Genomic DNA, 14,350 nt, shown 5'->3' with positions numbered 1-14,350 from the left:
TAGCGACGGAATAAAGACAATAATTATTTTCGTCGTTATATCACGATAGAAATATGCAACGGAATATGAGTTTTGCGACGGAATATTTTTCACGAAATAGTGATACAAAGAATCATTTCCGTTGCCAAAATCGCGACGGACTAGCGATGGAATGAATTTCGTCGCCTACTTCGTGACAGATAATTCTGTCACCATTTTCCGTTGCCACCGCTCGCGACGGATTATTTCCGTCACAAAATGAAATACGACAAGCCTTGACACTACGGAATGGATTCCATCACGAAAATGTAAAATTTCGTCGCAAAACGCGATTTGCGACGGAATTTCGTGTTTTCACGACGGAATTTTTCCATCGCGAATCACAATTTTTCTTGTAGTGCACACTTAAATCGCATCAGAGTCTTCACCGATAATCTAACCAAAATTTCAATCAACAAATCCCTCGGTAATTTGCTGTTTTCCATATTCAAATCTAACAATTCAACCCATAATGAAGAATCTGAAACCTTAATGCTATTTTCAATCAATAGATTAAGGATGTACCTTTAATCATCAATGAGCAGTAATCTCCACCGTCAACAAATTTTGAAACGATAACCTTGTATTGGAGATAACGATGACGACGAGGGCAATCAAACCAATTTGAGGTTGCGGTAAATACATGAATATAGGGTGTTGGTCCCGATAGACTGTAGCGAGAGTCTAGAGGGGGGGGGGGGGTGAATAGACTCTTTTCGTGAAATGCCCTAAAAGTCACCTTTCGGTGTTTTGGCGCAGCGGAAAATTCAGATTCGTTTATTTGCTTTGCACGAGTTTACGATATGAGGAAAACTTTCGGTAAAGGTGATAATGAGGATGATATGAATGCAAAAAGAAAAAACGTAAGTAAAGAGATAGAAGGGACAAGAGATTTTATAGTGGTTTGGCTAACGTTGCCTACTCCACTCTTCTTCCACAACTGATGGAAGGATTGCACTATCACTCTTTAGTACAATTACACAAAGACCTCCTTGATCACTAAGCCAGACAGACTTCGTAGGTTTATCAACTCCTCGAGTTTACTCCGCCTCTATCAACTTCTTCTTCAGAGTTGAGGTTGGTAGAAAATGATTTCTTGATTTCTCCAACGTGATGAAGTCTTGACAGTGAGAGATGATTGCTTCGAACAAATGGCAAGACTTCTTTAAGGTGTAAGAAAATGATCAATAACCTTCTTCAAGTAACTTAACACCTTAACACTGGTTCACAAAAGCTTTTAGAGATTTGAGAGCGTTCAAGAGCTTTTGCAAGTAAATGAGTCGAGTGAAAGGAACCAGCACCTTCTTAGTTGATGAAGGTGGGTTTATATAGGTGATGAAAATTCATCCGTTGGAGGGAGATGAGATTTTCGAACCTTTTAACCAGTGGGCAAGGACCGGGGAGCTTCATGCATTAAATGCTCCATTAATGACGTTGTACCATGTTACCATGTAGCCGTTGAAGGTATGGAAAGCATTAGGGTTTTGTCCTTTAGCTCCAGGAGATGGTACACCTTCATTTAATGCTCCTTGATTAGTCTGTCCCATAAGATGAGGTCCTTATTGTCCTAGGATGTTGTCAAATCAGACAGATAGAACATTCTTCTCGTTGTTGAAGAGAAGTAATGCTTGGTAAGAATCGTCTTTAACAAAACTGTCCTTTCGTGGTATTTGACAACTCCTGCTTGACTTCGTTGTTGTTCATCATGCCTTGTGTCTTCTTTCGTCTTGGAGACCCTATAAACTAGTCATAACTCATTTTCGTGTGTTTGTCTAGCTTAACACGAATTACAGGAGAGTTATGGCAACTCTCGTCTAGGACGAAAGCAGCGATCGAAAAAGCTAATAGTTAGGGGTCTACTTTCTACATTACATTGGTATCATCAAAATCCTAATTCAAGGTTCCTAACAATTTCCCCCTTTTTGATGATGCCAAAACCTATAACCTTCTTGTAAGGCTGAATGGGATTCCATAAAGAATTTTTCTATTATAAAAGCAGCCTTACGTGAGAGTGTACAAGTCTTTTCTAGGATGAAAGCATTAACAAATAAGACAAGGACAAATAACTCAGACAAGTGACACGAGATGTGTGACAATGAGAGTTTCATATTAAGATAGAGAAAATTACAAAAACTTTATGATGAAAACAGAACGAAAGATATCTTACATTTCTAAGAGCTTTGACTTCTGTTGATCAGCTTCCTTATGTTCTCTGTTGTCTGTTTCCTTTTGTTGCTTGAGCATTCTTTTGAAGTCTATTTCCTCATTGATCTTTTTCCTGAAGATCTTAATCGGATTTGTCTTGACAAGCTCTTCATGTTCTCCTTTGATATTTAAGCTTGTGTAGTTGTTATAGGCTTCACGGATGTTTCTTCCTTCGACTATTCCAGCTATCCACCATGAAATTAGCTCAAACAAATTCATTCCTTCTTGATAACTTTTTCCTAACTCTTTGTGCACTTTGAAAGCTGCATTGTAAATAACACTTTGTGGAGAGTCTTTGGTTACACTTGAAAGATCTTCGATGAGATTCCTGATTCTTTCTCTTTCCTTTGCTTCATCCTCTCTTCTTTTGATTTCTTCATCATGTTTCTTCCACAGCTCTCTGTTTTCTCTTTTGATCCTTTCGTTTTGGGTGGTTATGTGATCTTGCCTTGTATGATTATCCCTTGTTTTAAGCCAGGTAGGGACATTGCAACCCTCAAAACGTTTACCACTTCCTTCTTCATAGGGAACAAAGTCCACAAAGTTTCCTATGCCATCCATAGTTACTTTGTTGTTCTTCATAAGTTTCTGCCTTAGTTTCGTCTGTTCTCTCTTGGAGAGACCCGTGAAGATGTACTTGGCTTCAGAACCAAAGGATTGGCGAGGCTTAAGTGATCTGGATTGGTATCGACCATGGTATCTTGGCTTTGAGGAATGGTGGCCACGAGACCTTGATGGAGGATGGGATGGATTTGTGTTCTTTCGGCCAGAGTCTCTTGGTGTTCGAGAAGGCGAGTGTCTTGCTTCTGGAGACTGATCTTTCGTGTTGTTTCTCGGATGATCATCATCCTTATCCTTGTCGTCATCTCTCTTTTCCCCCTTTTTGGCATCATCGGCACAAGTGGTAGGAGGAACAGTGGAAATCTTACTTACTGCTACCAAGATGTCCTGGGCATATCCGAGAATTTGAAGAGCATATTCTCCCAGTTGGTAGGAGTTATCTTGATAGGTATCGATTTTTGTGCAGGCTAAGTCAACACGCTCTTTTAGGCCGAAGTGAGAATGTTTGAGTTCGTGTTGTTGCCGTGCAACTTTGTTCATGGTGGTGTCAAGTTCATGAAGTTTCTTCGCAATTCGTTCAAGGAACTTGTGATTTGATTGAGTGTGATGCGACGGTTGAAGCTGTTCTTGAGGTGGAGGCTGAGGTTGAGATTGGGCAGCCATAAGAAAATCTACCTTCTTGCATAAATCATCTAATACTTTCGTGTCCTTTTGTCGTAGGACAAGATATTGCAAATGAATGGTTTCGGCTGTATGGATAGTTTCTCTGATGTGGTTCATGATAGTCCGTGGGGACTTTGCAGTGGACTCTTCTTCAAAATTTGTTGGCGTTGTGTCCATTTGTTCATCTTGAGGTGGTGCTTCTCTTTTGCCACCACTTGCTGAGCAGAGAAGAATTGGTGAGGCTTCCAGTTTGCCCTCACGCACAGATTCTTTCTCTTGCTTGATCGGTGTCTCGTCCATGGGTTGAACAAGTGGAACTATGGCACGAGACAGATCTTCGGGATGTTCATTTGAAGCTTCTTTCGGGTCATCACTGTCAGAGGGTAATTTTCTTAGAGTAGATCTTTGAGGAAAGGTATCATAATCAGGACCGATCAATATTGGATCACTGTCTTCGGGATCGGCTCCTTGGACACCTGCATTACCCAATTATCATCATTGTCATTGTCATCATCATCGTCATCATGCTCATCATCTGCATCTTCAACATCATCTTCATCATTCATGTCACTTTCGTCTTCTTCAATTTCTCGTCCATGCTCATCCTTCGTGCCACTAACATTGCAGTTTGGATCATTCTGGTGTTCCTTTTCTAAAGTGGTTTTGATCTTTGATAGTAGCATGGCATATCGAAGTTGCTTCATTTCTTCCTCCAAAGCTGGATCCAATGGTGGTTTGTTAAGTTCAATGCAGAGTGGAGCTTTGTCTTTTCCGAGAGTGCGATTGGTCATCTTGTAGGAGAACACTCGTCTAATTTCTTCAAGACGAAGGGCTTTGTAAACGTCATCTGTGCCAATCCATTTCAATGCAAAGTCTTCTTCGTCTTGCATGGCTTCAAAGGTTTCAATGAAAGTTCTTAAGGGGGCAGTGCGCCACTTTTGCCACTGCAAAACCCGTTGGTAATCCCTTTCAATGGATTCTCTGAGCACTTGATCTGGTGATGGTTGAGGAACAGTTACTTCAGGAGCTGGTGCAGATGGTTTCGGGATAGCTGGAGTTGCTACCGGCACAACAGCAGTCTCGTCTACCAACGCAGGTTCTTGTGTCAGAATTACCTGCTCTGCATTGGTAGGTTCTTGTGGTAGAGATGGCATATCAATCAATGCATCAGACGCTTCTTTCGCCTTTTCTGGCGAACCAGGTTCTTGTGGAAGACTTAAGCGACTGGCCTCCATTTCTACATCAGCAGGTTCTTGTGTCAACTCACGAGGGAGTTGCTCTGCCGAAGTAGGTTCTTGTGGATGGGGGACTTGAGAAGGAACGAGACCAGTTACTAGGTCTTGAGCATCAGAGAGTCTTTCAGGAAAGACACCTTTCGGTTGAGCTTCCCCTTGAGGATGTGCTTCTTTCGTGACCTCTTCCCCCTGTGGAGGTGCTTCTCTCGTGTCTGCTACTTTCGGTGTAGAATGTTTCTTCGGGGAAAGCTTTGGCTTGACAGGAGACCGAAAGTGACCCTTTTTGCCGAATCTTGAAAGAGTCAGATTGTCTTCTTCGGATGAATCTTTTACAATGATTGTTTCTGGAGGTGGAGTAGGATCTTTCTTCTCTTGAGGAGATTTTGGAGGAGTTGGAAGAGATAGGAAAGCTTCTGTCTTCTTTGCCTTAATCCGAGAGGAGTGTTTTTCTAGCTTTTGTCGTTTAGGTTTAGGTTGATCATCCTCTGAAACCTTAGGAGTTCTTGACTTCCTCTTGGATTTAACCAACTCAATAGGAATCCCTAACTCCAATGCCTTCTGCTTGTCATAACCTGATGGTTTCTGTTTCATATGGCATGCTTTCGGTCCTGGCCGGATTCCTGGGCGCATTAAAATTCCTTTGGTGACAAGAAGATGGCTGACCATAAATCCATACCCTAGTTTCTTGGCGACGTCACCAGGACTCTTTCTGTTGTAGGTGATGGTGTGGACGAGATTATTGAAGATGATCTTTGACCAATCCACCTTGATTTCATTCAGAAAGGCATGCAACATTTTTAATTTCTCCTTTGTTACATCATCAGTTCCTGAAGTTTTGTGATCAACAACTTTGTTGAAGATATCAACTATGAACTCATAATTTAGTCGAAACCACTTCTTCTTTAACGGCCATGAGATCTCTGTCTTCGCCGGACCTTGATTGTTCTTGATAGAGACATAGAAGTCTTCTGGATCGTGGTAATAGTGGGTAAGGTTGGACATGTAAGAGTCATCTCTCTGTGGAAAACCGTATGTGGTTCGAATGTCTTCCGAGGTGAGGATCACTTCATGATTGTGAACCCTGGAGGTGATGGTCAGAGAATCAGAAGAGATGGTTGAGTTCATGTAGAACTGCGTAACATCAATAGGGTGACATATGGTGTAAAGATGTTTGATGAATCTATACAGCCCTATTTCTGTGAGGATTCGAATGGTGTTTTCTCCAAATCTTCTATTCAAAATGTATTCAAGAAATCCATGTGCATCCCACATGCTACCCCCGATAATAAAAGGTACTCTGGATTCAATGAACCTCAAGTCTTGAGTTAGAAAGCTTGGAATTTCCAGGGTTGATGGTGTTTCAGGTTCTTTTTCAGTATGTGAAGCTTCTGAGAGTTCCGCTATTGTGAAGGATTGAGAGAGAGAGAGAAGTATGATGGATGTGTGTAGGGATTGAGTGAAAAAGGTAAGGTATATTGAGAAGAGGATTTAAGTAGGGTTTAATCTGACTCCGGGTAAACAGTTATGGGTAACCCATTTAGAGATTGATTATTTGAATTTCAAAAGAGCTACCGGTTCCTCTTCTTCATATGGTAACTGATCATAGTGGGGGAATGATAAGATCGTGTGCAGATCAAATTTGATCATTCCATCATTTAATGAGGTGAGAGAAAAGCACTCGAGTGCCTATGGGTGCATTAAATGCACGTTACGTCCAGTGTCAGACAGAGTGGGATAGTGGACCATTTTTCACGGCCACATGATCCCCATTATGACTCATTTAAACGGTTTGGATTAAAAGCTAAAGATGAAGCGTCTTAGGCACGATTCCAAACCCAAAGATAGATAAGATTAGCACAACATAAGATTTGTAAGACAAATAAAGTCAAACAAATCCTTTTTACAATAACAAGGGTGCTTTTCCCGAGAGATTTATTACACAGAACAAACGTAATAATAACGATTACAATCTCTCGTGCATCAGTAGGCAGGCTAGCCTTCACTCAATGCTATCCTTCTTCTTTCGTGCATTCTCAAGATACTCCTTCTTTTGGATATCATGAGCAAATACTTCAGCGATGAGAGTTTCGTGATCTGCCCCCATTGTTTCTCTAGAGATACCTCGCCTCTCCATGCCATCCAATTCTGCCAAGACTTTGGCTTTAGCACCAGCATACAATGCACGATATCTTTCTTCATGTTTCAGAAGTGGTGTTAGTTGAACAAGTGAGTAGAATTCAGAGATGTCTGGTTCCTTCCCAGAAGGTGAACCTTTCTCAACTGAGCTTCCGAGATCATGGTGAGACATTTTTTCGGACACAGATAAGCTCTCGGATGTGAGGGCCATTTCCTTCCCTTTATCCATGAGCTTGTGAAATATGAAGAATGAGTCCATTGTTAAATGAGAAGGTCCATTAAATAGCGAGTTGGACATCTCAAAAGATGTGTCCGAATGACTTGACCAAGGCACGCCTTAGGGAATATATTCATTTCCAAGAAGTTTGTCCTTGATTCGGGATATTGAACAGATGAGAAACGAGACAAGTAAAGTTTCGTTTACTGCTTTTAAGAGACACAGAAACACTGAGATTTTATTATAATAACGAGAGATAGCGGTACAAAAGACAAAATACATAATCCCACGGATTAATTTTCTTTCTCTCGACTTTCTTGATCTTAGATGGCTTAGCTTTTGCCTTTTTCAGATCACCCCACATACGCTTATACCACTTCCCAGTACGAGGATAGTTAGAGCATGAAGATGATTCAGGTTCTTCCCCCTTAGCATATGCCTCCTTTTCATCCTCTTGTTTCAGATAGGCCATATAGTCCGGATCATAAAACTTGCTGGGATCCTCAGGGGTTGCCTGTGTTCCTTTTGAAGGGCTTTCTTCATTTTCAGATTTGTCAACAATATAGGCAGCCATCTCATCATATTGAAGAGATGAGTCGGAATCAGAGAGGATGTCTAGTGGCGCTTGCAGACTGTTACCAGGATAGAAATCACCTTGTTCTTCCCGGATTCGCCTAGCAACCTCTCTCAGTTTGTGAGAGTCACCTCTGGTGAAAGGTTTCTTTGGAGACACGGTGAGGAAGAGAATGATGAGGATGTGAAGAATTCACCTCCTTTTATAGCAAGAGATCCACAATGTTCATGTGTCTGTTACACATATTTTTCAACGTAGCAATTAATGCTCATAAATATCTTCAAGGAGTTATCAATTCCAGGCAAGACTTTGACTGTGAATATTTGACTTTTTATTAAGCATGCTCCAACTTCAATGAGCTTATCTGTCAGATAACTCATAATGATTTATGGCCCGTTTTTGACCAGATTATATTTGTGTGATGAGTTTTCCTGTGACTTTAAACAAGAAACTGACAAAGATAGACATAGTCAAGAAATGCATTCATTCTAAGCACGAAAAATAACACTTTTATTAGATCATAAAGGAGAGAGAAAGGGGGTTCCAAGTCACGAGAGTACATCACACAACAATTTAGAGAAAACGATATGGCACATGAAGTTCCAGACGAGTCATCTCTTCGGTCACATCAGATAGATTTGCCTTCTTTGCATATTCATCCAGCTCCTCAAGTGAGAGAGTGGGTACGGGTGAATGAGTTGAGGACCGAGAGTGAACCATAGTGAAATCTTCATAAGATTGATCACTAGGTTGGGGAACTTCAGGAATAGGATACCAGTGAAAGGTAGGTGTAGTTGTTGAATGCTTGTTAGAGCTTTTCATCACCATTATTTTCTCGTTAGCAAGCCGTTTGGCTTGTTCTAGGTGGTATGCTTTCTTAGCCCTGGATTCATTGACCAGATTGTCAAGAATCTCCTTCTCCTTTCGTGTTGCTGTGTTAGACATGGAGTAAGTTATGTTGACCCTTTCCCCATCTTCTTCCAACTTAATGATGGTGGCATTTGGTAGCTTGCTGGCTTCTCGCAGATGATGATCTAGGCGAGTAGCTCTTCTCTCAGCTTCATCGATCTTTCCTTTCCCTTTGTCCATTCCTGCAAGCTTTTTCTTTTTCTAAGGGTTGAGAGTGAGTAAGGCTCATGAAATGAGAAAACAATTTATAGGCAAAAAGTTATCGTGTGAATCTTAATAAAATCTTTTAGATACTGACACCATATTGAAAAGATATTGAAAGATAGAGTCATATATTAGAGGATCACAATCATGATAACATCACAACCTATCACCGTGGCCTAACAAAGTTATTTAGGCCTTCTTTTTCTTGCTGCTTGCGGTGGATTTGAGAGGAGATGTCATCTTAGGAGGAGTGCTTGAGGGTGAGGAGTTAAAACTACCACTTTGTTCCAGTACACTGTCTTCCTTGACATACCCTATAGGGTTGCCAACAGAGTGAAATGACTCTCTTGACTCATTTTCCGTTGTGTCACGGAGAAGACTCTGTATGTGTTGAGAATGTTCAAGAAATTGATTAAACTCTTGCTCGGTTACAAGTGGATCATTGAGGATTTCGCTTTTCCCTTCTTGTGCTTCAGTGATTGTTCTTTCGCTTCCTGTACTCATATCTGCACATGCAAGACAAACACTAGAATTTTTGTTAGATATGAAAACTTAACCACGTCGTGTACCTCATTTATAAAGATCCTTGGATGTAAGGATGGATCAAATCTTTTGAATATCGAGAGTGAGAATCTTTGCAGATTTGATTCTCTTGGCTTTATGTCAATTCAATCATTCTGATTTCGTGTCTTAGAGAGGAGAATCTTGCTTCACTCAATGGTTTTGTGAGTATATCTGCAAGTAGATCATCAGTATTACTCAAGAGATATGTCTTTCTTCTCGACATGATCACGAATGAAATGATATTTGATGTCAATATGCTTAGTTCGAGAGTGTAAGTCGGGTTTATGGGTAATGGCGATTGCACTCGTGTTATCGCATTTAATGCTCACTTCTCGTGCATTTATACCATAATCCTTCAATTGATTTCTCATCCATAAAATTTGAGCACAACAGCTTCCGGCTGCTATATATTCGGCTTCAGCCGTACTTGTAGCAATAGAGTGTTGTTTCTTGCTAAACAATGATACAATTCTTCCTCCTAGGAACTGGCAGGTTCCTGAGGTACTTTTTCGATCAATTCGACATCCTGAGAAGTCTGCCTCTGAGTACCCAATTAGATCAAATGATCCTTCTTTCGGATACCAAAGTCCGACACTTTGCGTTCCCTTAAGATATCTTAATATCTTTTTAGTTGCACTTAGATGACTTTCTTTCGGCTTGGCTTGAAAGCGAGCACATACACCAACAACAAACGAAATGTCAGGTCTGCTTGCTGTTAGGTATAAAAGAGAACCAATAATGCCTCGAAAGTTTTTCTGATCAACATCTTTTCCTTCATTATCAACATCCATTCTCAGGGATGTGCTCATAGGAATTTTGACCGAACTTTTTCCATCAATGCCAAATTTTCGGATTAGGTCCTTGGTATATTTGGCTTGATTGATGAATATTCCATCTGGGCATTGTTTGACTTGTAATCCCAGAAAATAGTTTAGTTCTCCCATCATGCTCATTTCAAATTTACCTTTCATAAGATTGGAGAACTTTTCACATAATATTGGATTCGTGCTTCCGAAGATAATGTCATCAACGTAGATTCGGACTAATAGAATATGATCATTATCTTTTACACGAAAGAGTGTTTTGTCAACCACTCCTTTCGTGAAGCCACAGTTGATAAGAAAGTATGAAAGAGTGTCATACCAAGCTCGTGGAGCTTGCTTTAAACCATAAAGAGCCTTTTCGAGATGATAAACCTTTTCAAGCTCATTATTGATTGCAAAACCAGGTGGTTGTTCAACATACACTTCTTCTTCAAGAAGTCCATTTAAGAAAGCACTCTTGACATCCATTTGATAAACTTTGAAATTCTTATAGGCTGCAAATGCCAGGAATATATGTATAGCCTCCAATCTAGCTACAGGGGCGAAGGTTTCATCAAAATCAATTCCTTATTCTTGGCAATACCCCTTAGCGACAAGACGAGCTTTGTTCCTAACAATGAGCCCATCTTCACTCATTTTGTTTCTGAACACCCATTTAGTTCCAATGACGTTCTGATGAGATGGTCTCGATACAAGTTCCCATACCTCATTTCGTTCAAACTGATGGAGCTCTTCTTGCATGGCTATTACCCAGTCAGGGTCACTTAGGGCTTCTTCTATGGATTTTGGTTCCATTTGTGACAAAAAGCATGCCATCATACTTTCGTGCAACGAGGCTCTTGTTCTCACACCTTCTTGGACATTACCAATAACCTGATTTGATGGATGATCTCTTAACCACCTAAGGTCTGGTTCAAATGCATCTTGTTAATTTTGAGCATCCATTTCAGGAATATATGGTAGATCAATGTATATCATTGGTTCAGATGTTGTGGTACTTGTAGGATCATTCTGTTGAGTTCCAACCATTTCTTGAGACGCAGGTTCGGGTTCTGAAATCTTTAGCTGATATTTCGTGTAAGTCGAAAGTATATCTTCTTCATCTGAGATGTCTTCATCAACAGGTTGCTGAGGACTTTGACTTGAATTGATTGATGTTTTATATCCAGATGGATTCTTCTCAGATTGTTCATCAAATTTGACATGAATGGATTCCTCAATTACCATTGTTCGTTTGTTGAGAACTCTGAATGCTTTGCTTACTGAAGAATATCCCATGAATAGTCCTTCATCAGCTCTTTCGTCAAAAGCCTTTAGATGGTTCTTTCCATTGTAGTGTATGAAGCACTTGCAACCAAAGACATGAAAATAACCGATACTAGGTGTTTTACCTTTCCATAACTCATATGGTGTTTTGTTGTGAGATTTGTTGATCAAGGATCTGTTTTGTGTATAGCATGCTATGTTTATAGCTTCGGCCCAAAATCTCTTTGGTAGACTTGAGTGCGAGATCATCGTTCGTGCAGCTTCTTTCAAGCTTCTGTTTCTTCTTTCGGCCACTCCGTTTTGCTGAGGAGTTCGTGCTGCCGAGAGTTGATGGAAGATTCCATTTTGCGCACACAATACTTTATAACTTTGTTGACAAATTCAGTTCCCTGATCAGATCTTATTCGAATTATTTTGACCTCCTTTTCTGTTTGAAGTTGTCTTAAAAGATTTGGAAGAGCTGTCTCTGCTTCGTTCTTCTTCTTCAAGAAAAGCACCCATGTATATCTTGTGTAGTCGTCTACTATAACAAAAGTATACTTTCTTCCACTCAAACTTGCTGGATCTACTGGTCCAAAGAGATCCATATGTAGAAGGCTTAGAGATCGAGAGTTTGCATCCACATCTTTTAACTTAAAAGATGACTTGAATTGCTTTCCTTTTTGACATGCTTCACATATTTTATCTTTCGTGTAAGACACTTCGGGTAGTCCTCTCAAGAGATTTCATTTGGCAAGCTTGTTTATAGTCTTCAAGTTCAGATGGCTTAGTTTGTTATGCCATTCTTGATTGAGATCTGCATTACTTTTGGCCACAAGACAAACATTAGCGTTAGAAGAATTTAAGGATATTACATACATGTTCTTTTTTCGTTGACCCGTTAAGGCTATCTTGCCATCCTTCGTGTTCACGATTTTACATTCGTCTTTGGAGAATTCTACTTTGTATCCTTTGTCACAGAATTGACTTGTGCTTAGGAGATTGAACTTCAGTCCTTCAACATAAGAGACATCTTGTATTGTTATTCCCTTTTTGATGATGTCCCCTTTTCCACGAGTCTTGCCACTGTTTTCTCCTCCAAAGATAACTTTGGGTCCATCTACTTCCCTAAAGTTGCTCAACATTGTTTTATCACCAGTCATATGTCTTGAGCATCCACTATCAACATACCATATGACTTGTTTTTCCTGCATCAAAGATTATATGTTTTTAGGTGCCCATTGAGTTTCGGGTCCTTGAGGGTTAGCAGTCAACTTTGGAACCCACATCAACCTAGAGTGTCCACGACTCATCCTTGGTCCTCTATATCCATTAGATGTGCGATAATCATAATGAATGCTGGCAAAGACTTTAGCATTATATTTTTTACGAAGATATTCCTGAGGAGGATTTTCATAATGCTTGAGATGATTAGTTTGTTTACGCAGATGAATCTTTTCAAATTCCGCTCTAGAGAGAGGTTCTGGGTAATCAAACCAATCTTCTTCTGATGGCCCAGTCCATCCATTGCCATACCCAGATCTTATGAAGGATCTTTCGGGTTGTCTGATTTGTCTTTGAAATTCCTTGAGTAGGATTCTTTAGTGTGAATTTCGGACGATATTGCCTCTGGTTAACATTCGTCTTTTTCTTGGATTGAGTATTCCTGTTAGGCTGACCTCTTTTATGGTGTAGATCTTGTCTATTGCCATTTGGTCCATTCCGTCTGACATAAATTTGTCTAGGATTGCCATTAACGGATTTCTCTTTTCCAGATTCCACAACACGTTGTACAGCTATTCCTTTCGGTTGGCTTGTTGTTTGTGGTGTTTCGACATTGTTAACTACCATCATAGGCTCAGACACCTGGGTGGGTCCTTGAACAAATGCAGCCTCAAAGCTTTCGTGTGAATATGCATTTGTGGATTTGTTCAATTCGACTTGTGAAGAGGAGCTGGGGTGAAAACCAATTCCAGTTCTTTCCCCGGGCAGTCTAGATTCATTCATCATTCTATCCATTAATTTGGATGAGTTATTGAATTTATCCAAGACTTCAAGCAGTTCTTGCTCTCTCGTTTCTCTTGCTGTGCATTGCTCCTTTAGAGCGAGAACATTTTTCTCAAGTTGCTCCTTAGCAATGACTAGCATATCGTTCTGAATTCGAATTTACTTCAGTTCATTATAGCTAATCATGAGCCGAGAGTTCTCCTCTTTAAGTTTGGAGTAAGTGCTATTTATCACCTTGAACCTCCTCATCATTTCGGTAATAGATTCATTGGAGGTTTGACTTCTCACAGAACTTGACTCAGCTGAATAACAAGAAGATGAATGAGAGTTTACCTCATCTTCATCTGCCATGAGGCACAGTTCGTCTAACTCTTGACTGAATAGGCACAACAGTCCTTTCTCCTCATCAGTGTTTTCGTCTTCTGAGCTCGAACTTGAGGAGCTACTTTCGGTTGCAACTGTGTCAGAAGTTTCGTTTACTACCATCGCCATCCTTCTTCTTTCATTTCTGGATTTTGATGATTCGGACTTGTCGCTCCTTTTATATCTTTCTCCAGTCTCTTTTGAAGGACTTGTGGCAGTGTTGTTATCTTGATGCTTGCTCACTATAGGATGAGGACAGTTCGCCTTGAAGTGTCCTGGCTTTCGGCAAATATAGCACAATAGTTGCGAGTCCATGGTTTCGGTTTTTGAGGTTTGAGGGGAATTCTCATGCTTCTTTCGGTGGCCCGATCGTTGTGGGTCTTGAAAGTTGTTCTTTCTCATGAACCTTTTCATTTTCCTAACAAATAGTGCATATTGTTCATCAGATAAAAAATCACAAGAATTAGATTTTGACCTGTTGGATGTTGATGCTGATTGATTTGCCACGAGAGCAATGTTTCTCATTTCTGATTCTTCGGCATCTTTCGTTTCATGTTCGAACTCATATGCTTTGAGATCACTGAAAAATCTTAGCCGTGCTTGTTGTTTTCATGTCTCGATTATC

The 14,350-nt window shown here is 40.3% G+C and overlaps 1 protein-coding gene across 1 annotated transcript; it reads right to left on the bottom strand.

The window, feature by feature from the left end:
* Positions 1-8,911: 8,911 nt before the first annotated feature.
* LOC109160508 lies at positions 8,912-14,040 on the bottom strand. The gene is made up of 4 exons (XM_019308796.1): positions 13,696-14,040; positions 13,408-13,509; positions 11,109-11,286; positions 8,912-9,228 (listed from the first exon to the last, which is right to left on the bottom strand). Exons 1-4 carry the CDS (start codon positions 14,038-14,040, stop codon positions 8,912-8,914), a joined length of 942 nt encoding a protein of 313 aa, XP_019164341.1.
* Between the last annotated feature and the right edge of the window lie 310 nt (positions 14,041-14,350).

The sequence above is a fragment of the Ipomoea nil genome, unplaced genomic scaffold (genome assembly GCF_001879475.1).
Source record: "Ipomoea nil cultivar Tokyo-kokei standard unplaced genomic scaffold, Asagao_1.1 scaffold2848, whole genome shotgun sequence".
NCBI classification, from domain to species: domain Eukaryota; kingdom Viridiplantae; phylum Streptophyta; class Magnoliopsida; order Solanales; family Convolvulaceae; genus Ipomoea; species Ipomoea nil.
The sequence above is the reverse complement of the archived record's forward strand: the minus strand, read 5'-3'. Positions and strand labels throughout refer to the sequence as shown.

Coding starts and splice junctions, on each gene's coding strand:
- LOC109160508 (XM_019308796.1), bottom strand. CDS start 14,040: ATGGACTCGCAACTATTGTGCTATATTTGCCGAAAGCCAGGACACTTC. Junction 13,510..13,695: donor TCATGGCAGATGAAGATGAG/GTAAACTCTCAT, acceptor ATTCGAATTCAG/AACGATATGCTAGTCATTGC. Junction 11,287..13,407: donor GAGAGCAAGAACTGCTTGAA/GTCTTGGATAAA, acceptor CAATCTGAGAAG/AATCCATCTGGATATAAAAC.